Here is a 27,575-nt window from a genome sequence, read left to right on the forward strand (position 1 = left end):
TTCTGTTAATGTTTCGCCATTAGCACCCTTGTTTATGCCTAATGTTTCTTTTCCTGGCACCTGTATTTTAACATTTCTTATTTCTGCTTAAAGGTACATACAACATTTCTTTAATTCATTCTTATTTTTACAGTATAATTCATTCTACTCTCACACATTCTATGCATCCGAAGAAGTGGGCTGTAGCCCATGAAAGCTTATGCTGAAATAAATTTGTTAGTCTCTAAGGTGCCACAAGTACTCCTGTTCTTTTTGCGGATACAGACTAACATGGCTGCTATTCTGAAACCTGTCATTCTCTGTACTATTAGGTTAAATACCTCCACTGAATACACTCTTATTCATAACATCCTGTCTAAGTTGAATACTCCAGACAGGCATATTCTGATATGTTTCTGCCTTTGATGAGAAACATTCTGATACTTCATCGGCAAAAACAGAGTTTTGAAAACAAACCAGCAGTTCTGAAGGTGAAATTCATCCCTGTGCATAGGGCAAGTACTTTAAATAAAATTCATCACTATGAGGATCAGTATAAGGGCTGTGCACCACTTAAATCATTAGACCTCAAATTTAAGATTAAATAAGAATTCAAGTGGTGCATAGGTCTTGTACTAGCTCTTTGAACAGGACTGACTATCTGTATGGTTGCCAGTTTAAAGTCAGTTTGTGTTTCTTAGGTGACAATGCAGACTTTAAGATTGCACAATGAATCTCTTTTCATGTAAATTGTGATTTTTAAACAGTGTATTTTGAAATGCATTTATCACAAAACGGGCAAAGCAGTTTGCTCCATATTTGGGGCTAAATAATTATGGGGTTGTTTTTTTGGGGGGAGAGGGGAGAGGAGGGAAGAGCACCTTTTGAATTATATGAGTTCCAGAACCATCATCTCCACCTCCAAAATGCTTTTCTTTTTAGTAAAAAGGGGAAGGATTCATAAATCTGTGTGTGTGTGTAGGCAACCATAAGTTTCCTACACACAAATGGACCCCATTTTTTCTAATTTGTTTTTTAAGACTGTTATTCAGAGGCTAAGTGTTTCAAGTTTTAACATGGAAAAACTCTTTTTATCCTAAAGCAATTAAAATAGAGGCTTATAATAAAAGTGTCATTTCAGCCATATAAGATCACATCATATCACATCTCATATCATCACTGATCCTGTTATTTATTCATGGATGCAGCAAGACACACACACATAAACAGGCCCAAGGAGACCTATTTTTCTGTCTATTGTAGATGTTGAAAAATGACGCATCTTCAGTGAGTGGAGATCTTGAGGAGAGGGCCAACATGAGGCCCTATCTGCACTTAAGCCTCGTTTGAGCTCATCACTTGGGGCCTGATCCAAAGCCCATTAGAATCATTGAGAGTTTTCCTATTGACTTTAATGGGCTTTGGTTCAGGACTGTAAAGCTTTAGAGATGGATAGGGCTATGTATGGGCCCTCTGTAATGGGGTAGTTCCACTCAGTGCCCTATATTTTATGGGAAGAGGAAAGATGTAGAAATTTAGAGTCTGATTTTCAGAGGTACTGAGCACTCATGCCTTCTGTTGAAGTCAAGAAAAGCATGTTGACCTCTGAAAATCAGCATCTAAATGACTTCTTGCGGAATCTAGGCCAACAGAGGCTCTGTGTGTCTTTGTGATTACAAGTAGAGTGACTGCTAATAAATGATCAAATACAAAACATACTGGTGTACATTTGATAGGCAGTACAATTTCATTATCTTCATCTTGATTTTTTTTACTCCTGATACTATTATCTAGCTCTCAGTCGCTGTTAAAATGTTTTTTCCCCAACAGAATGTTGGTATCAGCAACATCATTGATGTTCTTCCTTCCCCACCCTGCTCTTTAGATTATCTGTGGAGACAAACTTCATATATCAAACTGAGCATCAGCAATGACAAAAAGGCTACCATAAAACACCAGTTTTGATATTTCAAAAACAAAATAAATGTATTTCCTGTGTGTTGTATCTAGATGATTCTAGGTATTACTATGAGTCACGCATAAGTGAACAGAAATCAGCCATCATTCTCTGTTCTTGGTCTTGCTCTGATAAGTTCATAAATGTGAGTAGAAGCATCTTTTAACTTCTCATGTGCTCTTTCTCTGTGCATGACTGAGGGCAAATATCTCTAAAGCAGTCCCACTATACCCTTGGTTATGATTTATCACAGGATTACATACATGTCCCCATTTGCTAGATGAACATTGTCAGCCAAATTCAACTCTTAAGTGCTTAGATCCCACCTGTCCAAAGAAAATAAATGTTTAACTGAGGCTGGCGTTTGGTTTGCTATATCGTGAGTAGAAAGAGAGCAAACTGCAATGTTCCAATTGGGATCTTAACCTCGGAAAGTTTGGGGATGTTCAAATCAGGGATTTTGGGGCTGATCATATTGTTAGTCATGTAATGTATTCAGACTGAATAAACCTAGATTGCATGAATGCTAGATGTAAAGTAACATTTAAATATGTACATCCTGTGGTAGGAAGGAAGTGGTGAACAAGGATAAAGTTATTTATAATGTTGTTTGTCTTTCTAAATCAGTGGGCTCCAAACTTTTCAGGGTCGTGTTCCCCTTACCCCTGTCCATGTCCCCCATAAAAGCATGATTTTATGGAAAATAAGTCTTGTTCAAGAAATTTTATATAATTTTTTGATTTTGATGAGATTACAGGTATGGTTGGTAAAGGTAACTGTATTGGCATAGAGTCAGGGGGTAGTCATGTTAGTCTGTATCCACAAAAACACCAAGGAGTCCAGTGGCACCTTAAAGAATAACAGATTTATTTGGGCATAAGCTTTCGTGGGTAAAAGGCCATGCATCTGAAGAAGTGAGGTCATTTACCCAAATAAATTTGTTAGTCTTTAAGGTGCCAACGGACTCCTTGTTGTATTGCATAGTATGGATTTAGACTTCTGTAAGGTGTTTGATTTAGTTTCGCATAACATTCTGATTAAAAAATTAGCATTATACAAAATCAATATATCACATATTAAATGGATTAAAAACTGGCTAATCGATAAACCTCAAAAATAATTGTAAATGGGGAATTATCATCCAAAACAGGTGTTTCTAGTGGGCTCCCACAGGGATCTGTTCTTGGTGTAATGCTATTTTGTATGTTTATCAATGATCTAGAAGAAAATATTATATCTTTGCTGGCAAAGTGTGCAGGTGATATGAAAATAGGTAAAGTGGTAAATAATAATGATGATAGGTCAATTATACAGAGCAGTCTAGATCACTTGGTAAGATGAACAACATACAATGCATATAGGTCAGTTACAGTATCGGGGACTCTGTTTTGGAAGCGGGGACTCTGAAATGGACCTAGGGGGTCATGATGAATAACTAACTAAATATGAGCTCCCTGTGTCTTACTGTGGCTAAACTGGCTAATGCAATTGCTGGATGTATAACTAGGGGAAAATCAAATAGAAAGTTGATATAACTTATGTATACATACGTTTGCCAGAAGCTGAGAATGAGCGACAGGGGATGGATCACTTGATGATTATCTATTCTGTTCATTCTCTCTGGAGCACCTGGCATTGGCCACTGTCGGGTAATGGGCTAGCTGGCCTTTGGTCTGAACCAGTATGGCCTTTCTTATGTACAGCACTGGTGAGACTGCTACTAGAATAGTCTGTTCAGGTCTGGTCTCCACACTCCAAAAGGGTGTTGAAAAATTGGAAGAGTTCAGAAAAGAGCTACAAGAATGATTTAAGGTCTGAAAAACTTGCCTTACAGTGGAAGACTTAAGAAGTTCACTCTATTTATTTAATCTATGGTTTATATATAGCTACATGGCGAGAAGTTCTGATAGCATAGAGCTCTTAAATGTGATAAAGGTATAACAATGCCCAGTGGTTGGAAGCTGAAGCTAGATAAATACAGGCTAGAAATAAGGTGCACATTTAGAACAGTGAATGTAATTAACCACTGGATCAAGTTACCCAGTGTTGTGATGGATTCACCACCACTTGACATCTTTAAGTCTAGATTGGATGTCTTTTTAACAAGTATGCTCTAGTCCAACCACGAGATATAGGCTTGAGGCAGGAATTACTGGGTGAAGATCACTGGCCTGTGGTGTGTAGGTCAGACTAGATTGGGGTGGAGAATCTGCGGCTGGATCCGGCCTCTGCTTCATTTCATCTGGCCCATGGCACGACTCCATGCTGCAGGCTGGAAGCCCTGAGCCTTGGTGCCCTTTTCCCCCCACCTCCCACAGGGCTTGAGCCATAAGCGCCGGCTCGCTGGATTGCCAGAAGTCTGGTCGGCTCTGTGCCATTCCCAGCATGTCCCTGTGGCCCCTAGGAGCAGGGGCGATCAGGGAAGCTCTGCATGCTGCCCTCATCCCCAGCGCTGGCTCTGCAGCTCCCATTGGCCAGGAATCGTGACCAATGGGAGCTGTGGGGGCAGTGCCTGTGGGCGCAGGCAGCATGCACCATGCAGAGCCCTCTCGCCCCTCTGCCTAGGCGCTGAACATGGCAGCCGCTTCTGGGAGCAGAGTGGAGCCCCAGCAGGCAGGGGGCCTGCCTTAGCCCCTCTGTGCCACTGACCAGGAGCCGCCTGAGGTAAGCATCACCCACACACCAACCCCCGTGCCCCAAGTCAGAACCCCCTCCCGCACTGTAACTCCCTCCCAGACCCCGCACGCCATACCCCCTCCCACACCCAACCCCCTGCCCCAACCCTGAGCACGTTCCTGCACTCTAAATCCCTTGGCCCCAGTTTGGAGCCTCTTTCTGAACCCCAAACCCCTCATCCCTGGCCCCACACCAGAGCCCACAACCCCAGTCAGAGCCCTCACCCCCTCCCACACCTCAACCCTCTGCCCCAGCTTGTAGCCCCCTCCCACACACTGAACCCTTCATTTCTGTCCCCATCCTGGAGCCTAGGGGAAGCCTCGAGCATCCCCCCTGCCCAGTACTAGGCTGTGTGTGGCCCATGACTGATTTTTTTATGTGGGTCAGTGGTCCCTGATAGAAAAAAGGTTCTCCACCCCTGGACTAGATGGTCATAAGGCCTTCTGGCCTTAAAATGTATGAATCTAAGAAAATTTAAACATTACACTTTGAATATTTTTACCTGCTAAGGTTACAAATAATAGAATGAGATTAGAGAAAATATATTTATTTTTGTCTGGTTTTCTTTGATTGCTTTATGCATTTGATTGCACTTTGTATCTGATCTACAGCCCAGTTAAGTTAATGGTAACCTATGTGACTTTGGGAAAGTCATTTAGCCTCAGTGTGCCTCAATTCCCCATCTGTAAAATAGGGATAATAGCACTGCCCTACCTCACAGGGATTTTGTGAGAATAAATACATTAAAAATTATCAAGCCCTCCAACACTATGATGATGGAGCCTTATAAGGACCTAACATGAATAGATAAGACTCTTAGTGGCTTCAGTAGCTTTGCAGTAAGCTCTCTCTGGGTGAATTCTGTTCTACTGTTTCCTCTCTATAGTCAGTCAGTTTCCCTATTTGTATGGATCATTCACACAACTGGGGAGAGAAAGATGTTTTGGAAAATGCAGTATTAAAACCAGAGGACTCAGAAGCAGTTGTGTGATCTGAAACAACTTGAAACCTATTGTTTGAAAAAAAAAGTTCAGATTTCAAGTTGATTGCATCCATTTAAAGCAATCTAAACATTACAGATCAGTATTCCTTTCTCCAGAACTATGGAACCACTGTAACAGGATGCTTACTTTCTTGTAGAAAAAAAGCACTTTCTTAACAAGCAACAGACAGTAGGATGCATAGGTAAAATAAAACTGGATTCTGGCCAGACACTATTATTTCAGTGTTTGCAAACTGTAATAAATTCTGGGTTGTTTTGCTTTAATAGCCATCTAATAGTGATGAAGACCAAAATGAAAGCCATACATTATTGAAAGCAAGCAGGCAAACAAATTATTTAAGATACAAAGGGATGACTCACTATAGTTAGGCTTAGAAGGATTAGCACTGATCAAAACTTTAGTTAGGCTGGGCAGAATTTGCTTTTTACTTTTTTATAATTTCAATGGATAATATAGATGTTTATTTTTAAGCATTTTTTCTATTTTTATCTGATTAAATTTTCACAGTTGCACAAAATTATGAGTTTTAAGCATCTTTTTCTTCATTTATAGATTTACATTTTCACAGCTGTGGGAAATTATGGGGGGAGTTCACACAATGGGCGGCAGACAATAATTATTTCTTGATAGTAGACGTTGAGGTTCAAAAAACTGAAGCTTTATAACTGTCAAAACACAAATTGTCTACATCACATGTCAAAATATACAAAGTAAATATCCTCAAATCAAACTTTAATAAGTTCTCAAGCAGTACTTTTCTTACTATGTCTATCTATAAATTTTGATTATTATTGATGGAAAATACTTTTCTTCAGTTTGTGTGTGTGTGGTGAAATAGATGTTTACCTTCATTTACTGATACAAATCTAATCCTTTCACACCTAATCGTTATATTGGGTTTAAAGCAGTGTCCATTACAGTTATACCAGAATCCTTACTGCCAAATTTTCAGATTCCATTGTCTTAAGTTAAGCACCAAAATCTATGGTTAGACAGCTAAATAAATGGCCTGATTTCAAGAGGAGCTGAACATACTCCATTTCCAATAGAGTAAGTGAAAGCTGCAGGTGTTCAGCTCCTCTGAATACAAAGACACTTATTTAGGTGCCTAAAAATGGAACCTAAAACCAAGCTGCAACAAAAACACACAGCATCCTAAACATTGTACCATATTTTAAAAGGGAATGAGTTGAGAACCAGAGTAGTAGCCCAATTGCTGCATTTCCTGGCCTTTGTGAATTTCAGTCAGAATTATATATAGTTTTTTGGTTTTGGTTAGTTACAGGCTTTTGAATTTTTCTCAAGGATCTGTCCTTATATGCATTTCATACTCATTAAACATCACCTATTTGATCTCATGATCTGATGCATGCAGGTACTGGGCATGACAGTTGCCACCAGTGGCACTAGTTTCTCGAAAGAGGAGCAGGGTAAGGTTAGGGTTAGGCCAGGAGTTGGCAACCTTTCAGAAGTGGTGTGCCGAGTCTTCATTAATTCACTCTAATTTAAAGTTTCGCATGCGAGTCATACATTTTAACGTTTGTAGAAGGTCTCTTTCTCTAAGTCTATAATATATAACTAAACTTTTGTTGTATGTAAAGTAAATTATGTTTTTAAAATGTTTAAGAAGCTTCATTTAAAATTAAATTAAAATGCAGAGCCCCCTGGACTGGTGGCCAGGACCCAGACAGTGTGAGTGCCACTGAAAATTAGCTCGCGTGCCGCCTTCGGCACACGGGCCATAGGTTACCTACCCCTGGGTTAGGCCATGGCACCACCACACTGTCCACATCAATGAGGAGAGAATGTGTTGCACCTTCTTCTAGGGTTATGACGCTGCAGCATGTGTTGCTCTTATATAGCCATTCTGACTTACACCTCAGAGTGCACACTACAGTACCTTTACACTATGGCAGTAAACAGCAAGCCAGCCCTAAGGGCCTTATCTGAGGTCACAGAGCAAGTCAGGTGCAGAACTACAAATAGAATCAAGGACTCTTGACTTTCAGCGTGTTGCTCTAAACACTAGATAATACTTACGTCAGCGCAGAACAGCTCTTACAGGGAGAACAAAGCTGATCCTTTGCCCTCAAACTCAGGGTCAGATTGTAGCCATCTCCCATTAGTTATACTGTACAATTAAGAAGGGTCACTCTGTAGCCTTTGACTGTTAAACAGATTTTTGTCTTAAGTGCACATGTATATGGTCATGAAAATTCATCTTGGAAACTGTATAAAAGGTTCATATGTGTGTTGTTTGTTTTTCAGAGACATGAAAGTAAAGACTGGGGAATGGTTCTTTGAGGAACGTGCCAAGAAATTCCCAGCTGAAGGTAATTACTGGAGCAGGCAACAAACTGCTTTGCCATGTATAGTCCTCATCTAAGCAATATACAATACAAAATCTTGATACACTACTTTGTTTCATTTTTAGCCCATTTAGTAGGTCTGAAATAAAGACTAGATCTTGTGGTATGTGTCTCTACAGTGGGTGTAAGACAGCAGAATGCCTGCCTTTTTGCCTTAAGCATAAACCAGAAGAAGGCCTTTAAAGGGCAAAGTACTTTGGCTGGGTAATATGAAAATATGATAACCATTTTAATTTGAACAGTGTGACTGAAATTGTGAGCACCAAATAAGTATGCACCTTAAGGCAAATAAGAAATACAAAGGTCTGAAATAAATATATATGCAGTAGGGTATGTGGACTGCAAGGCAATGTCTTGCAGCCTTTTAAGTTAATGGCAAAGTTCCCATTGATTTCAGTGGTGCAGGTTCAAAGGACAGGATGGAATAGATAATAAAAAGGAGAAATTTACAAACCTACTAGGAGACAGTGTTCAGCACATACTAATCTAGGGGAACCTAAACCACAACCCATTTGGAGCCCAATTATGCCACCCCCCTTGTGTGGTGCCCTTCTATGCCACTGGGGACACAAAGTAGCCAACAGCTGTGTGGAGGTGGCAGATCCATCCCCATCCACAGCACTGGCACCCAAAGCAGGTCAGGTGAATGAGGAACATACGGCATCACCCAAAGGGCTGCTGCAGTGTGCGTTCTATCCCTGCGTTCTGGGGAAAGGATTGTGTTTTGTGAGTCATAGTCCTTTCTTGAGCGCCCCTGGGAATCGTGTAGCTTCCCACTTCCCCTAACTGAGACCTGTGTCTAAATGACACAACCTGGACCAAAGTATCCCCATTTTATGACTTTAGATGTAGAAGGAGAAGCCAGTAGGCACTGGTCCTTAAAATACCACCTCAGGGAGCTCTGTTTATCTGGGAAAATATTAGCAATATAAGAGAAAAAGGATGTTATACATTAAATAAGCAAGCAGTCTTTGAAACAACAGGCATTCACTGAAAGCTGGCATCAAAACAAAGTGAGAAGCTGAGTAATGATACACTTCCTTGCTAAAAATCAGATAACAGCAGTTATTTATAGACTTCACTGAATCCCCTTCTAGATAGAACACACTTCCCAATTTAATAATGTTGGTTGATTCACCTTCTTACGGGCAGTGGAGTTCCAAAGGTTGTTATATGAGCTCATCTCACTCTCTCTTCAGAGGTGGTTTGTGAGTTTAAAGATGTAAATCTAAACAACTTCTCACAAATACAGAAAAGTGATCTTTTGTTATTCTTCTTCGAGTGCTTGTTCATGTCCATTCCAGTCAGGTGTGTGTGCACGCATGTGCATGTTGGCCGGAAGATTTTTCTCCTAGCTGCATCCATCGAGTCAGCCTGGGCGCCCCCTGGTCATGCCCTCATGGCACCTAATATATAGCCCTGCAGACCCGTCACCCCTTCAGTTCCTTCTTACCTCCAGTGATTGTGGCTGGAACTTCCCTTAGCTCTTGCTCAGCAAGTTCATTCTTTATCTGCTTGTATATAGTTAGTTCGTTAGTGTTATTAGAGTTATTAGTGTGTTAGTATAAAGTTTGTTGCCCCCCGCTCTCTGCTTCCTGGAGCCATGGTATGCCGTGGTCCCCCGGTTTCAAAAATTGTGTGGCCCACGCCAAGCACATGCCAAAGAATGACCCTCCTTGTCGTGTCTACGGTGCCTGGGGGAGACCCATCAGAAAGATTGTTGTAAGATCTGCCACGAGTTCCATACGAGAACTCTTAAGGAAAGGGAACAGCGGCTCAAGGTGATCCTCATGGAGGCAGCTGTATGCCCCCACTCCAACCCGGGCTTGGGAGACCCGACTCCTACTGCTTCATCCTTGACGCAGAGCGCCCCAGTGCCATCGGCGAGCTTGGCACCAAGAAACAGGGCCCATCTGATAGTAGGCACTGTTCCCACTCGCCAGTGCCTCAAAAGAAGAAGAAGCCGGATGACCATTCTCCTCCAGCCAAGTGACAAGACGTGTGACCCTAGGTGGGTCACTCCTCAGGATCCCCTGCAGGGGCTGAGTCGACTCCTGCCCAAGTGTGGCAGTCAAGTCTGGCCCCTCCTCGATCATTGGCGCCTACACAGCAGCTGCAACTCCTGTCGACGCTGGAACTGTACCAGGCTGCTCGGACCTCTTCCATCTTACAGCTCCATTCTCACCTGCCAGGGAGGTACCCTCAGTGCCAGCAGATCCGCATCCTCTGGTGCATTTGAAGGGGAAGCTAGCTATGGTGTCAAGACAATCTCCCTTGCCATGTCCCTTGGTGCCTACCACTTGGACAGAGAGCTCTCAATGTCAAGACACTGAGGATCAGCTCCTCCATGGTCTTCAGTGTCTGAGACCTTGGAGTCAGAGTCTGTCTCCTATTGCTCTGGGAGGAGCAGAAGTCACAGATCGAGGTCTGATAGAGACAGGAGAGAGCCCCAGGTGTGGCCTCCGCAGTGGCAGAACCCGCTTCAGTGGCCCTTCTGGACCCCTTGGGCTTTTCACCAGGGCCAGGGAGGAACCCAGATCCACACTCTATGATGTCTTCCGTGGCCTCTACGACCTTCGTGCCACCTTCCGCTGCGCATCTGCCCTTGGCGCTTACAGTCTTGATGCCTCTGCCTCGGGCTCCGTCGTCGACTCTGGCACCGTGCTCGGCTCCGACCTCGCACTGCCCTTCACTGCGTTGACACACCCGTCTCCCATGCTTGCACCATTGTCAACATCGACCTTGACGCAGGCACTGGCGGCCCCAGTGCTGATGTCAGCACTGGGCCCCCTGCTTCCAGTGGCTCCTATGAGCATGCTGATGCAGCTCCCTCCTGTAGGGCTGATGGCAGCGCTGATATGTGCTTCAACATCCACAGCCACGGCACCGTCGATGGCACCACTGCCTCCAACGCTGCCCTGAGAGTCACGTGACCGCTCAAGGGTAGATGGTAGGGAGCTTCCACTCTCGGCACATGCTTCCTCCTCTTCGTCGCTGGATGAAGCATTGGTGGGGACAGCCATAGCCCCTGCATCAGAGGACAACAGAGTGCTACAGCAGTTTAGGGCTGCCCAGGGTCTGGGCTTCAAGGCCAAGGAGGTGGTGGAGGAGGCTGATCCCATGGTGGACATCCTAGCACTCTTGGGACTGTCATATATAGCGTTGCCACTTATAAAGACCATTGTGGACACCACTAAGACCCTGTGGCAGATGCCGGCATCCTTGCCTCCTACTGCCAAACGCAACAAGTGGCAGTATTTTGTTCCCTCCAGAGGGTTCGAGCATTGATACTCTCACCCGTCTCCTGACTCTCTGGTGATCGATGCGGCTAACCAGCATGAGAGACAGGGCTTCCAAGGACCCTCCCCAAAGAACAGGGATGCTAAACACCTAGACCTTGTTGGTAGAAATCTGGAGCTGCAAACCACTCAACAGGTGGTTTGCAGCTCCGTATTGCTAACCATTGGCCATTGTGAGTGGGTACTCATACAACACCTGTGCAGCAATGACAAAGTTCATGGAGCTCATCCCTTCGGATTCACGAGTGGAGTTCACAGCCTTGATGGAGGAAGGGAAGCTAGTCTCCCGGGCTTCCCTGCAGGCTGTATTAGACGCTGCAGATGCTGCCACTAGAGTGATGGTGACGGAGGTAGCTATGTGGCAGAGTGCTTGGTTCCAAGTCTCAGGGTTACCCTATGAGGTCCAGCAAACCATTCAGGACCTCCCATTTGAGGGCAAGACTCTGTTTTCTGAAAAGACAAACAAGTAGCTGCACAGCCTGAAAGACTCCTGAGCCACCCTCAAATCCTTGGGCCTGGACACCCCCGCCATGCAGCGGAGACACTTCTGCCCACAATCTCCTCAAAGGTTCCAGCAGCAGAGCTGACAGGACGGTTCTTGGAGGAAGAACAGGAGTGGTAGAAGGAGGCAACACCCTTCCTCAACTCAGGGCTCTGGCCAGCCCAAACCAGTCTCAAACTGGCCTCTGGCCCTAAACCAGCCTTTTGAAGGTGCGGTTGAGGACGGCACACCAGATCACAGAGTGGATCTAACCCGCCTTACCTTTTCCTCCTGTCTATCTCCTTTTTACAGTGCATGGTCCTGTATCACCTCGGACCGCTGGGTGCTTCACACGGTAGAGAGGGGGTACTCCATCCAATTCTGTGTCCTTCTACCCTTCCACCCTCCTTCCCCATTCCTCTTCAGGGACCCTTATTATGAGCAACTTCTCATTCAGGAAGTGCAGTCACTCCTATCACTAGGGCAGTGGAGGAGGTTCCTCTGGAGCACAGGGGTGAAGGCTTCTATGCCTGGTATTTCCTAATACCGCAAGCCCAAGGCAGCGTCAGGCCTATCCTGGATCTGTGTGAGCTTAGCAAGTCTCCCTGGCCTCCATCATCCCTTCACTAGATCCAGCAGACTGGTATGCTGTCCTCGGCTTGAGGGTCGCATATTTTCACGTCGCAGTCACTCAGAACCACAGGAAGTTCCTCAAGTTTGTGGTCAGTGGCTCCCACTACCAATTTACTGTCCTCGCATTCGTCCTGTCAGCATCACCTCGAGTATTCACCAAATGCATGGCAGTTGTCGCTGCTTTTCTGCAGAGACATCAGGTACAGGGATTTCTGTACCTCGATGACTGGCTGATCAAAGGCTGCTCCAGGACACAGGTGGAAACTCAGGTCGTGTTTATCAAAGCCACCTTCAACAACCTGAGTCTGCTCCTGTGGTAAACGTCTGTCCCAGATCTGGACCTGTGCGTACAAAATCTGGGTGCTTACTGTGAACCTTCCCAAGCTTATACCCAGCTTGGATCTTATTTCGCTGCCACCAGCCGAAGTTTTCCAGGGTTTCAGCCCCCTCAGGTTCCCCAAACTTTTCCTTGGGGGACCCCTCCAAGACCCAGAGCCCCTGGGTCTCCTCTATCTCATCCCCCAGCTTCCCTCCCTTTCCTGGGTTAGCCGGTGCGATGCTGTCCTATTCCCTTTGAATACAACCAGAGAGGCAATCTAGCTTCCCCGAGGCTATGCATTCAAACCTAGTCAGCTCACACAAGAGATTCACCCCTCCCTTTGTCCCGTAGCCTTTTCCCGCCCTGGGACAATAGGAAAGTAAGACACAGAGCTTGGGCTTTTCCCTCCCCCCCCTAGCCTGTCACAGATATAACAGAGCTCTGGGCACAGAAATTCCTCTCCCCTCTGCCTCACTAGGAAAAGAAACTCCCACAAGTTTTAAAAAGAAACTTTATATAAAAAGAAAGAAAATACAGAACAATAATACTGCATTAAGAAACTCAATACAGGAATATGGCTTATAAGAAAATAGGAATAAACAGTCTGATTTAAAAGATAGCCCAATTAAACCAGTCCAGCAAATCAACACTCATGTAAATACAAATCAAAGCACATCACAGCCGATTACTTTGTTTCCTTTGTACTCACACTTGATAGTAGAATATTTGAAAGAAGATGGAGTTAGAAGAAAAGCTTGTTTACTCACAGCCAAGGAAAACAAAAAGACCCTGAGTTTCCAGTTCCCTCCCAGACTTAAAAAAAATCCAGGTCTCTGATTGGTCCTCTGGTCAGGTGTTTGGTTCCCCCTTTGTTCACCCTTTACAGGTAAAAGAAAATTAACCCTTACCTATCTACTTATGACAGCTCCTAAATGAAGCAAAATAGACTCTGTCCTCTGTCCAGAAGATAGGTTCATAGGGGCAGTACTGGACTCGACCCAAGCCAGGGCATTCCTCCCACAGGCAAGGTTTCAAGCCCTCAATGACATGATCCAGGGAATCACTCAGTTTCCCACCACTACTGCGAGAAACTGCCTGAGGCTCCTGTACGTATGTGGTATGACACGCCAGACTTAGGCTTCGGCCACTACAGATATGGCTAGCATCAGTCTATCAACCAGCCAAGGACGGCTTGGACAGGATCGTGACCTTGTCCCACCCTTCTTTCCTTCTGAAGATTTGTCGCAGTTCCACATCAACCAGGATATTTTCCTTCCAGTTTTCTACCCTAAACCTCATTCTAAGAACAGGGAGCCGAGACTCCACACTCTGGATGTCCGCAGAGGTCTCACTTTCTGTGTCGAGAGAACGAAACCATTCAAGAAGTCAGTCCAGCTCTTCGTGGCAGTGGCAGACAGGATGAAAGACCAGCTGGTTTCACCCCAGCCCATTTCATCATGGACGTGGCCTGTATCAGCGAGTGCTACAACCTGGCAGGGGTTCCCACGCCTTCAATCACAGTGCACTCTACCAGGCCACAGACTTCATAGATGGTGTGCCTGGCTCAAGTTCCCGCCCAGAAAATCTGCAGCGTGGCCATACACACTTTCGCCGCACACTATGCAGTCACCTGGCAGGCCAGAGACAATGCAGCCTTCGGAAGAGCAGTACTCCAATCAGTGGACAGCTCCAACCCCTCCTTCTGAATTTGGCTTGAGAGTCACCTGATTGAAATGGACATAAACAAGCACTCAAAGACGAAAAAACGGTTACTCACTTCTCGTAACTGTTGTTCTTCAAGATCTGTTGTTCATGTCCATTCTAATACCCAACCTCCTACCCTTCGGTCGGAGTAGCCGGCAAGAAGGAACTGAAAGAGTGGCAGGTTGACAGGGCTATATATTAGGCGCCTTGAGGGTGCGACTCCAGGGGGCACCGAGGCTGACCCGATGGATGCTGCTAGGGGAAAAATCTTCCAGCCAACGTGCATGCGCACACACCTGATTGGAATGGACAACACGTCTCAAAGAACAAGTTACGAGGAGTGAGTAATCATTTTTTCTCAGACATTGGGCCTGGTCCTACAGGGTGCTGAGTGCTCTCAATTCCCAGTGCAGAACTGTGGTTGATGACATTCATCACCCTTCAGGATCAAGTCTCTGTGAATAGATAACTGAAACACTTCATTGTGCTTAGTTATGCATTCTCCAAGAGTGTAGGAACAGAGCCCTCTTTTGGCTTGATAGCGTAATGCAAGATTAGCTGTTCACTATATAAGGTTAATTTACTAGCATATGCTATGACAGGATTCAGAGTAGCAGCCGTGTTAGTCTGTAACCGCAAAAAGAACTGGAGTACTTGTGCAATTTAGAGACTAACAAATTTATTTTAGCATAAGCTTTCATGGGGTACAGCTCACTTTTTCGGATGCATAAAATGGAACACACATAGCATATACTATGGCTAACATTTTTATTCTTTCCATGTTATAGGCTTTAAAAAAATGAAATGCTATACTGGTATGCCACTTCTCCTGTTAATATTTTAGCAACTTAAACAACCAACCTTCATAAAAACAATTAGCTGCTTTTACTAAATAGTAAATAACAGTAGAACCTCAGAGTTACAAACACCTCGGGAATGGAGGTTGTTTGTAACTCTGAAATGTTTGTTATTCTGAACAAAACATTATGGTTGTTCTTTCAAAAGTTTACAACTGAACGTTGACTCAATACAGCTTTGAAACTTTACTATGCAGGACTAAAACACTGCTTTTAACCATCTTAATTTAAATGGATCAAGCACAGAAAGAGGTTTCAGAGCTGTAGCCATGTTAATCTGTATCAGCAAAAAGAATGAGGAGTACTTGTGGCACCTTAGAGACTAACAAATTTATTTGAGCATAAGCTTTCGTGGGCTAAAACGCACTTCATTGGATGCATGCAGTAGAAGATACAGTAGGAAAATATATATACACTGAGAACATATATATTCCTACTGTATCTTCCACTGCATGCATCCGATGAAGTGGGTTTTAGCCCACGAAAGCTTATGCTCAATTAATTTGTTAGTCTCTAAGGTGCCACAAGCACAGAAACAGTTTCTTTACTTTGTCAAATCTTCTTTTTAAAACTTTCCCTTTATTTTTTTAAGTAGGTTATGTCTGACGCAATACTGTACTGTATTTGTTTTTTTGTCTCTGTTGCTGCCTGATTGTGTATTTCCGTTCCAAATGAAGCGTGTGGTTGACTGGTCAGGTTGTAACTCGGGTGTTCTTAACTCTGAGGTTCTTCTGTAATGGGCTAAAGAGGCATTTAAAGCTACAATAAACCAAGACCGGACATTACTCACTGTAAATTGTCTTTACAGTCAACTGAGCATCAAATTCAGGACACTTGGTAAACTTTATAACATTTAGAAAAAATTATTACACCAAACCCAACTGTTAAAAGGTGTAATCTCCTCTATTGTTATAGTTAATGATGTCTTCTGCAACAGACCACAATACCCACATTGCTGTTAGAGCAATATTACTAGTGACGTGCTGACATTGCTAACAGTGACTTAGCAATAAGCCAGTTACTTGCTATTTTCCATTTATTAAATGAATTTAATTTACAACTTTTGTCTGTTTGTGATTTTTATTACTCTAATTGTTCGTGATTGATAAAGCATGTATGATTGTTGTTTTTAATGTCTTGTGATTGGTCATCTAAGTCATGTGGCATTGTTTCTGCTCCCTGATTGGATGACCCAAGCTTTATACACAGTCTCTTTTTTATTTGTGAGTCATTGGTGCATATTCATAATTGTTCAAATGTATTGTGTGAAAAATGAAAAGACCTTTTCAAAATCACATTGAAAGTGCTTGCATGGGTATTACTTTTCTGCATGTTCATTTGCACTACTTTTCACAGTGCTTATGTTTTATAGGTCATATTTACTTCTGTGCATTGGTCAGCACAAGGCCTATGCACTACTCAAGTCCCTTTTACGTCCACTTAGCCCCCTAGAGAGGAAGGATGGTCTAGTAGTGGTTAGCCTCGGACTTGGAGACTCTGGTTCAATTTCCTGCTCTGCCACAGACTTCCTGTGTGACCTTTGGCAAGTCACTTAGATCTGTGCCTCAGGCAAGTTCTATACTGCAGACCTATTGTCAATATAACTACATTGCTCAGGGGTGTGACATAACTAGTGCCTCTCGGAGAGGTGGATTAATTACACCGATGGGAGAGCTCTCTTCCATTGGTGACGGAGCATCTTCACATAAGTGCTGATCCTGCATTTTAAGTGTAGACCTGCCCTCAGTTCCCCATCTGTAAAATGGGTATAATAGTACTTCCCTACCGTGCAAGAGTGTGAGGATAAATACATTAAAATGTTGTGAAGTACTCAGATACTATGGTGATGGGGACCATATAAGTATCTTAGATAGATAGGCCCAGTATCTGGGAATAAGATAAGATTACTTTTCTGTATTTATGAGCAGTTTTTCACAGTCAAGCTGGAAATGCATCTCAAGTGGGGTTCTGCAGGGATCAGTCTGGGGTCTGGTTCAGTTCAATATCTTCATAAATGATTTAGATAATGGGCATAGAGCATACACTTATAAAATTTACGGATGATACCAAGCTGGGATGGATTGCAAATGCTTTGCAGGATAGGATGAATATTCAAAATGATCTGGACAAACTGGAGAAATGGTCTGAGGTAAATAGGAAGAAATTCAATAAGGACAAATGCATTTAGGAAGGAACAATCAATTGCACATGTACAAAATGGGAAATAACTGCCTAGGAGGGAGTACCATGGAAAGGGATCTGGGAGTTGTAGTGGATCACAAGCTAAATATGAGTCAACAATGTCACAGTTGCAAAAAAAGCAAACATTCTGGGATGTATTAGCAGGAGTGTTGTAAGCAAGACATGAGAATTAATTATTCCACACTACTTTGTGCTGATAAGGCCTCAGCTGGAATATTGTGTCCAGTTCTGGGCACCACATTTCAGAAAAGATCTGGACAAATTGGAGAAAGTTCAGAGAAGAGCAACACAAATGTTTAAAGGTCTAGAAAACATGACCTATGAGGGAAGATTGAAAAACTTGGGTTTGGTTAGTCTGGAGAAGAGAAGATTGAGAGGAGACATGATAACAGTTTCCAAGTACATAAAAGGTTGTTACAAGGAGGAAGAAGAAAAATTGTTCTTGTTAACCTCTGAGGATAGAACAAGAAGCCCTGGGCTTAAATTGCACCAAGGGAGGTTTAGGTTTGGCATTAGGAAAAACTTCCTGTCTGGGTAATTAAGCACTGGAACAAATTACCTATAGAGGTTGTGGAATCTACGCCATTGGAGGATTTAAAGAACAGATTAGACAATCACCTGTCAGGAATGGTCTCGTTATTACACAGTCCTTCCTTGAGTGCAGGAGACTGGACTAGATGACCTCTTGAGGCCCCTTGCAGTCCTACACTTCTATGATTAACATCTTTAGTCTTGCCAAACTACCTCTGAAGAGAGGGTGAGGTAAGCTAATAAAACAGTTTTTGGCTTAGGTGGGATTTAAGTGGTGCTTAGGGCTTGTGGTGGCCTGTTGCACAGGGTTTAATTTCACCTATAGTGATTTACATCCTCAGGAGCTTTTATATATTTAGTCCGGTGCCTGAAAGCACTTTGATTCTGAAAAGTGTTATCTAACTGCTAATAACTGTTATTGCTACAAAATGACCTTTATGTTATTTTCTTGCTTCATAGGTAGACACGAAACAGCTGGCGCAAAGCTCTTGAAATCTTATCAAAAACTGAGGTAAGACTTGCAGAAGGACAAATTGTCCTAGGGCACTGAGACTACAATACAATGAACTTATTTTGTAATACAAAACAGCTTGCTGCTTAAGTTTTCTGATTACCAAGATAGCAAATCTCAAGATTTAAAAAAGTTTGGAATGCAATTAGTAGTGCTATAAAAGGATTGCCACTCTTTTGGCTTTGTGCATTCTATAGAAAGAGGTTGGAGTACAGTAGAAAGAATCCTACTTTTAGCTGAACCGTTTCCTTGCTTTAATTTATTGGAAATTCAGGGAAGAATACGGTATTTTGCTGTGATCTTTTTCTCCAGTGCTTTTCACATTTACAGGCTCTATTTAAATGATCTGGGTTGACAATCATTGCAGAAAAAATAGTAGTGGTACAAACATGCAGTAAACTGACTGGAGATTTTGCCTATTGTTATCTTTTAAGTAAATGTAAGACAGGAAGGTCCCTGTTTGTCAAGGTGCACCCAAGTGTATGCACTATATATTCTGTTAAAGGAATCTTGTTCCTTTAAAAATGAGTAAACAAGAATAGATACAAATCATAGGGCAAACTGAGGCTTTCTGGTGGGGCATTGGCGCATCACCAGAGAACCCGTGGAAGGTCAGATACAATGGTGAGGATGACCATATAAGTACCTAGATAGAACAGAGTAGAACGGGTTGGCAACCTTTCAGAAGTGGTGTGCCAAATTCACTGTAATTTAAGGTTTCCCGTACCTTAACGTTTGTAGAAGGTCTCTCTCTCTCTCTCTCTGTCTATATTATATAAATAAACTATTGTTGTGTTTAAAGTAAATAAAGTTTTAAAAATATTTAACAAGCTTCATTTAAAATAAAATTAAAATGCAGATCTTATCAATTTATTGTGATCCTTCCCTGGGATTGAATGTCTGGGGTTCCAGCCACGAACCCCACTCAGCCTGCTGGCCAGTCTGGGGTCCAGCCACTAGGTCCTGCTCAGCCCGCTGCCGGTCTGGGGTTCCATTTACTCAGCCGGCAGTGGGCTGAGCGGGCCAGTGGTAGGCTGTGCAGGGCCAGCGGAGGGCTGAGTGGCTCAGTCCGCTGCCAGTCTGGGGTCCCAATAGCACTCAGCCTGCTGCTGGTCTAGGGTTCCGGCTGCCGGCCCCTTGATAGTTGGGGTCCCAGCTGCCAGCCCCGCTCAGCCTGCTGCAGGCCTCGGTGAGCAGAACCCCAGGCCGGTAGCAGGCTGAAGGAGGCCAGTGGCCGGGACCCCAGCTGGCAGTGGGGCAGCAGCCGGAACCCCAGAGCAGCGCATGCCATCAAAAATCAGCTTGCGTGCCACCTTTGGCACATGTGCCATAGGTTGCCGACCCCGGAGTAGAAGCACAGGGGAAGTGCATTGTCTGCATTGGGGTTTTTGATTGTGTTGGGAGTACAGGATCAAGGGGCAGGTAATTGCTCCTGGTCTGGCCTCTTTATGCTGCATGAAGGGGCTGGGTTGGAATAAACGTCCAAAATTCTAAAAGCCCCAATGCCAGCCAGGGGTGGATCTCTCCTGCACAGGAACCATGGAAGATGGCCATAAGGCTGATTTCTGAGGATCCTCTGACAACCTGTGGCATAGATGGCAGGAAGATGCATGCATGCTGGAGTCAGCAGGGGTGTGTCTCGGTGGAGGCAGGAATACAGTATGCACTGGTGACCATAGAGTAGCCCAAGGAGGCTGCAGTGACTTAAATAGGCCCTCAGGTCTGTCTAAATTATACTGGCTGGAGCAGCTGAGGATCAGGAGGGTGCAAAGCTACTTTAGCCCCCACTCCTGTGGCTGCAAGTTCTTTGCTGAGCCTGTAAGAAGCGTAGTACAGACTCACCCAAGATCTTTAGGTTGCAGGAGAGAGGTGGCTCCTTTGAGGAAAGAGAAGAAACAAAGAAAGAGGTTGAGAAAGCTGTAAATATTAGAGTCTTGTGAAAAATACGTTAATTGTTTCTTTTCTCCTACCTTCCTAGTAAAATTTCTGTGGTTCCTCCTACTCCCCCTCCTTTCACTGAAACCACCGGAAGAAACACCACAATGGTAATGTTTATATATGCAGATATCTAAGAGCTCTTTCAGTGGAAACGGCCAGCCACAGAAGTATAGCACATAGCAACATCTCATAATATTGTTTAGGAATTTGTTGCAATATAAATTATGCTTTTATTTCCTTTGTCTTGTTCCTTTTTCTGAGAAGTTGGTCTCTTAGGGACATATTAGATTAGTCACCAATTTTTTAGTGCACATTATGTAGCCATTTGTAATGAAAACTTTGCATGTATTGTTTGTATAAATGAGCAAAGAGCAGAATGATTTTGATGTTTGCAATTTCATCACAGTTTCTAGCAGGTGGATTATTAGGACCAGATCCAAAATCCATTGAAATCAATTAGAAGACTACCATTGACTTCATAGGGCTCTGGATTGGGCCCTGGTGCCCTAATTCAGCAGCCCTTCCCTGCTCAGGAGAGCACTTAAGTACATGTTTAATTTTATACACATGCTTAAATCCCATTGATTTTGATGAAAAATTCTGACTAGCTCTACTTCCAATCCTTGTGAGGATCCTCTGAATCCGGACTGCCAGAAGCATTACACCAGTTCTAAGATTAATAAGACTCTTTCTTACCTTAATTTAAATGCAAACAATATTGTAAAAAATTAATCAGCTATGTCATTTGTTTAGATTTATGAAAGCAATATGGAAATTGCCTGCAGAGTTTTCTGCTGGTAGTTGCAAAAGAACTCAGTTGAAAGAGCCACCCCATTCCCCAGCCAAATACTTTGGTGCTAATATTTACAAGTAATGCAAAAATATGTGCTTATAAATGCTACAGAAATGATAGCTCTGTGCAATCTTACACACATGCTGTTGTTGCAGTTTCTAAAGGTATGTGACATGGGAAGCTTTGAAAACACACTTCCTTATTTTCTCTCTTAATTTTTTTTTCTCAATTGCAGGAAATCAGCCAATCTAAAAGCTTTAATAAGTCTGTGGAAAACTTGTTTCTGTCTCTTGCCACAAATATGAAAAGTAAGTGTCCTTCAGTGCTTTGCCATTTAAATTTGAGCCACAAGTGGTTACAAGTGAAGGGTCTGTTAGTGACTGCTGCTAGGACCAACAAATAGTTACAGGGCATGTCTAATTTTCCATCAGAATTCCCTCTAATTTTTTAACAAGCTGAGCAACTGATGATCCCAGCTGAGCACTCTCTTTTCTTGCTAAGTCGCAAAAAGACTATATATGAAGGTGTTTTGTTTTTTTTAAACAACTATAATAGTTCAGATATGTGCTGATAAAACCTGAAAATACTACAGCAAACTCAACTATTGTGGCGTGGAATATGCCAACTTTCTATTGTGGTAATGGCTGTATTATCCATCTTTCCCAAGTGAACTTGTCACAGATTGCCATTCTTTGATCACTCTCAGAAGGAAGGTTTTAGTATTGTCTTTCTCTTTCCTATCAGTTTTTTTAAAAAACCTCTCCCTTCTCTTTCTCCCTCATTCTAACTTCCTGTCAGTGTATGTGTTTTTAAAAGTCATCCTCACCTGTCAGTTCACCTTTAATCCTGATATCCTTTGTCCTCCTCATTTTCCTCTTTCTCTTATTGCTATTCTGTTCTTCAGTAACTTTAGAGGGCAAGTTTAGGCTTTGGATACATATGTGGAACAAGCTGCACCTATTGGAGGGCAGACTTTGGCCCTGTGTGCATAACAAAAGGGAGCAGTAGCCAGAAGAGAACAAGCTCTGACCCTTATGAAGACCAGATACCTCACAATTAGCATATATTTTTACTAATCTGCTGCCTGCTGCAGAGACTGGGGGCAGTTGTAAATGTTGTCCCTCATGGCTAGAGCAGTATCCTTATCCCAAGGATTATAAAATGAGACTAGACCTGAGTAACTTGGCACTAGTCTCTTGCCTCCTCTCTGTCGTCTTTCCTCTTAACCACTCCTTTCTAATGAGAAGTCCTCATTGTTTTTGCTGATACAGACTAACAAGGCTACCACTCTGAATCCTTTCTAATGAGACTCCTCCCTAGCCAGTCCCCTCTGCTTGTTCTCACCAAATGTAATCCAGTTTGCCCATGTGACCCAAGAACACTGAGAAGCATAACAGCCTGTATATATATATATAGACACTATGATTGTTAGTGTGGATTGAACCTGGAATATACAACACCAAAAGCACAAGCGGCTACCATTTGAACTAGGGCAGGAATCTCTTTAGCTGTAAGAACGTATGGTAGGCTGTTATTATCTGTGAAGTCAGCTACCAAAGAAAGACATGATCACTCACCTTAAGCCAGCATGTAACCCAAATACTATGTGAGGAAGCTTGGCTTTTCCTTGCTGATCAGGGCAGAGCATGGAGGAAGGGAGGCCAGGGAGGAAAGGGGTATTCCCTAGAAGGAAGGATTGGCTCGCTGGGAGTCACTGTAGCTAAGAGCTGTAACTCACCACTGCCCCCTGTTGGACCAGGAAGCCACCTCTTCTTGACACTGTGCCCTTAGTAGTTTCCTTCAAGCCCAGTGATAAACATGTGGGCCAAAATTTTGAGTCATGAGTGCCTAAAGTTAGGTTCCTACATCCATATTTTGGCATCTAAATAAAAGTGGGCTCGTTTGCAGCAGTACTGAGCATACACAGCTCCTGTATTTTGCAAGAAGTAAAAACGAAGAGCCTGGCTGTGCCCTCAGACACTTCCATTTAAGCCAATGGGACTCGCGTGTGCATATCTGACAGCACATCTGGAGCCAGAGGATTTGAGTGTAGGATACAAAGCCTTAGTTTCCACAGATTGGATGGCTATAAAGCCTTTCCCTTTTAGGGTGCTAGTTTCAGTTGATTCTCTGTGGCAGAGAGAGAAAGTTGTTATAACGTTTTAGTTGTTGGATGGCGTATGTGAAATGAGTTGCTGGTCTTGGTCTAGTTCACAGCACAATCCGCAACTGGCAATAATTGGCACCCTTATTGACTGTCTCAGCAGAGACGCCAGAGAAAGAATGGATGTGAAAATTGAACTAATTTGGCTTCAGAAATGATCCCTCCAACAATCCGATTGTTAGAGCAGTGTGGGGCAAGCCTGTGCTGGTGCTGAATCAATTTAAACCTATTCAGCCCATTAGGTCTGTCACTCCGGCCCCTTTTATGAGTGCTAAATTCACTATATATACATAAAAAAAAATCCAGTCGCATTTGCTGTAGGAGACGACTGGACTGAGCCTCTTTATGAATGTGTCACCTGGCATGTTCACTGCGTACACAGCGCTCAATAAATGTAGGAGGATCGATTGCTCTTAAAAGCAAAACCTATGTCACAATGGCTTTAAATGTCAGACACCCCAGAGTCCCATTGTCCTCAAGTATCTTAACAGGCTTTGTGAGTTTTCCATTGCAGCAGCCAGTGTTATACACTACAGAAAGATTTATTTCCGCAGTATATATTAAACATGTGATGGCTGTTGATCTTTTTTGCATCACTTGTACTGCAATATTGACTCTTCATCAGGAGCTATGTAAGATAGTGTTTATAACACACACTGTGTCTGTTGCTGGGACTGCCAGTCTTTAATCTTAAGAATCATGAATACGTCCTCTCCTTTCTTCCCCTGAAATAAAGAGAAGCCCTCCTGATTGCACCCCAAGGTGAAAGAAGCAAAGAAGTGTTGCACTAAAGCTCTATAAGTGCACTGGCAGGTTTATTTGGCTAATTGTGTACAGCCCATAAGGATTGATGTATTACCATATTTTGTTGCATTACCTATACTGCAATCTGAATTGCTTGGGAAAAGGACCTTTAATGCACAGAGGCCCTAATTTAACCAGGAATTTAAGCACATGCATAAGTGAGCAATCCTATTGAAATCAGTGGGGGTACTCACACCTTAAAATCATGCGTGTGGCCTGAATATAAAATGTTTCCACTTTCTTCCATATTTTGTATCCATTTTAATTGACTCCCCATTTTCCTAATTTCCACTGTAGCACTCCCATAAATGATCATAATAGTATTGCATTTGTGAATTTAGGTAGGCAGAATGCAGTTACACAAAATAGGACAGGAACTTGCTTTCCCAGCTGTTTCTTCTTCTCAGGAGATCAGTAGTAGATCTGTAATCTAAATGATCTGAAAGGCCTAGGTTTAGCTTCATACATCTCCAGTTTTGTTGACAATGTTCATTATACATGTGACCCTCTCTCCTTGTATTCGTTTTAGAAATCTCAAAGTCCCAGAATGATATGAGGGCTGACAAAAGTCTCCTAACTACAGATTATGGGCAGGACATGGAACGAAAGAAGGAAAGGAGGAGTCAGTCTGACACTGCCATCGATGTTGCAAACAGGGTATGCAATTCATTATACTTAGTCGTTATAATTTTAAGGGCTGTTTTGTGATTGGAATATGATTAGAAGACTGATGATTGTCGTGATACAGCACTGACTTTATTAGATCAGTGGAAGCTAGTTAAGGTTACTTTGAGATGGCCACTGGATCTCCTCCTTTTGTAACTCTTTCAGTAATTCTTGTTTTTGGCTGAACTTCTCCAGCCTTAGTTTCAGCCCAAAGCTAAGGGCTAGTTTGCATGGAGCCACCTTGCTCCAACAGGGAACACCAGGAGTGCACATGGCTCACAAGCTCTCCTGGGGGTGCTTGGTGCACACTCTGCACCAGCCAATAGGCTGCTCCTATTGCTCTCAGTCCATCTGCTGGCCCTCCTTCAGCCCCTACTGATAAAGAGGGGACTGAGCTATGGCCCTTCCACACTGTTCCTGGGACTTTTGGGGCAATTTGCTGAGGAGAGAAAGTGTTGGCCATTGTGTGAACTGTTTGGGGAAGGTTTCCTGCAGCTCCTCCATTTGCCCCTTCCCATGCACCTCCACAAGGACCAAATCACTACCCCTCAGTATTTTTGAAATGTTTGAGCAAAATCCGTTCTCCTGTTTTGAAGTTGTGAGAGCGTGAAACAATTTAGTTTATTTTCTGTAAAAAGATGGGTAAGGGTTTGTTTTGTACACGTCTAGCTCCCAAATGGCTGAGCTTTATAAGCTGAAACTTTCTAGGTAGTTGGGCCGCACTGAGTTACCACAACTATTTGAATAGCGTAGACTTCACATGCTGTCTTGTTACATGAGGTGTTTACAAAACTGCTCCTGCTTTAGGGCATGTACTTCTCAGAGCAGGGGGCAGAAAGGGACATTTCCCCCTGTGTTCAATGTTCTACATCATGGTGGCTTTTCATATTCCACTAAAGCATCGGGAATTGGCAGGTGACAGAGTCAGAATGCCAGACTTAATGCATCAGTGATCTGACTTGGTGTGTAGTTTAGAAAATGAAGCAAATTATCTGTGATGTTTATTTTTATAGGATGCATTGAGACTATATCATAAATATTATGGAAAATATAGATAGGTTAATCACCTCAGTGCCTCCTTTTAGTTCTATACCAGTTGTGTGTGATCAACCGCATCCCCAGTGTTTCCTTGTCGATCTGGTTTCACTGGAAAATCATAGCTGCGTTTCGCTGCATTGAAAAGCAATAAGGAAGGAGTTGTATACCGACATTTTCTACACACCCTAACCGTGCTTTCATTGCATATTAAACACATATCCTATTGTGTTTTATGGATGAATGAGGTCTCTATAGTTTGAAATCTCCCTGTGATATGATTGCCAAACAATATATCTGGATTTTGTAATTGGCTATAAATGCTAAAGGTTTTAGGGTGCTAAAGTACGTCAGCACTTTATATTAAGGATATAGAAAGATAACATTTTTCTTGATTATGTTGTCAGAGCTCTCCTCCTGGAGAACAGGAATTTCCAATGCCCCTCTAACTGAAAAACCCAAGCCTCTGCTGAAGTTTGGACTATTTGGGTGAAGTTTTGGTTGATCTTCTATTTTGGATGTCATCATTGCAATCTATATTTTCTAATTCTGGTTGAAGTTTTTACTCACACCTTCTTCCCCACCCCTATGGTATGGCTGTTAGCATTCATGCTGTGATCCCTAAATTTACTTTTAATCTCTGTGAGCTGTTGTGCCCCCCTCTTACTTTTTCCTAGCATTCTCTCTAGTTCTGATCTTTGTCTTCCTTTTGATAGTGGTAGTGGCAGTGTTCATCAGTTCTTACGCTTCACTGTGTAGCCTGTTTGTTAATCTTTATCAAATGCCTCATCTGTTATTCCCCCTGTGGTTTCCTATTTTCTTTTTATCTTTGTAAACCAGGTTACCACCTTTCTTTTTTTCCTCCATCACACTGTTTGTGTTCTCTCTGCCAGAACTCTTAAAGTGATCTTAAATCGCAGTTCTATGCTGAAGAGTGACTGTCAAAATGGCACCTTCTTACTCAAGAGGACTGATTCCTATGTATACTCAGACGTGCCTCCTTGCTTTGATGACATAAAGCAGTAAAAAAAATTATTTTTAATCTTGTTAGTTTGTTCCAGTATCTTTCCAGGCATCAAAGTTAGGCTGACTGATGAAGACTGAAGCAGAATAGGCACTAACACCTCAGCCTTCTTGTTGTCATCTGTCATTAGCTCTCCTTCCTCACTAAGTAAAGGACTGTCACTGGCCTTCATCTTTCTCTTGCCCATAATCAGTTTAAAGAACTACTTCTTCTTCTTGCCTTTTATGTCCCTTGATAGGTGTAACTCACTTTGTGCCTCAGCGTTTCTGATTTTGTCCCTATATATATGTGCTATTCTAACCTTAGCACTGGTATTAACACTGCTGTACCCATCATCTTTATGATTGTTTTGTGTTTAGTACAGTAGAGAAGTATAATGGCTTGGATGGTGTTGTGACATTGCAGTCTATATGATTTTATACAAAATATGGTAATGAGTGAATATAATGTAACTGGAATATGCTTCATGTAAAAGATCTCTTGTAAGGTATCATTACAAAGCTTATAATCTACTGAGTGTGATCATCCTATTTGTATGAATGTATCACTCTTGTATCTGAAACTAGAAATATGAAATATAACTCTGAGGGCCTATTGTAATTATGCAAAGTGTGGGCCATTAATGGTGG

At 42.9% G+C, this 27,575-nt stretch overlaps 1 protein-coding gene across 1 annotated transcript in view; it reads left to right on the plus strand.

The window, feature by feature from the left end:
* Nucleotides 1–27,575, plus strand: part of SYTL3 (synaptotagmin like 3) — a 52,860-nt gene that overhangs the window by 4,457 nt on the left and 20,828 nt on the right. Inside the window, exons 4-8 of the mRNA XM_075064082.1 lie at nucleotides 7,885–7,949; nucleotides 18,471–18,522; nucleotides 20,501–20,567; nucleotides 21,489–21,561; nucleotides 24,751–24,878. Of these exons, the coding sequence (XP_074920183.1) occupies nucleotides 7,885–7,949; nucleotides 18,471–18,522; nucleotides 20,501–20,567; nucleotides 21,489–21,561; nucleotides 24,751–24,878 (385 nt within the window). The remainder of the gene's footprint in view (nucleotides 1–7,884; nucleotides 7,950–18,470; nucleotides 18,523–20,500; nucleotides 20,568–21,488; nucleotides 21,562–24,750; nucleotides 24,879–27,575) is intronic.

Source organism: Chelonoidis abingdonii, chromosome 3 (genome assembly GCF_003597395.2).
Source record: "Chelonoidis abingdonii isolate Lonesome George chromosome 3, CheloAbing_2.0, whole genome shotgun sequence".
Lineage (NCBI taxonomy): Eukaryota > Metazoa > Chordata > Testudines > Testudinidae > Chelonoidis > Chelonoidis abingdonii.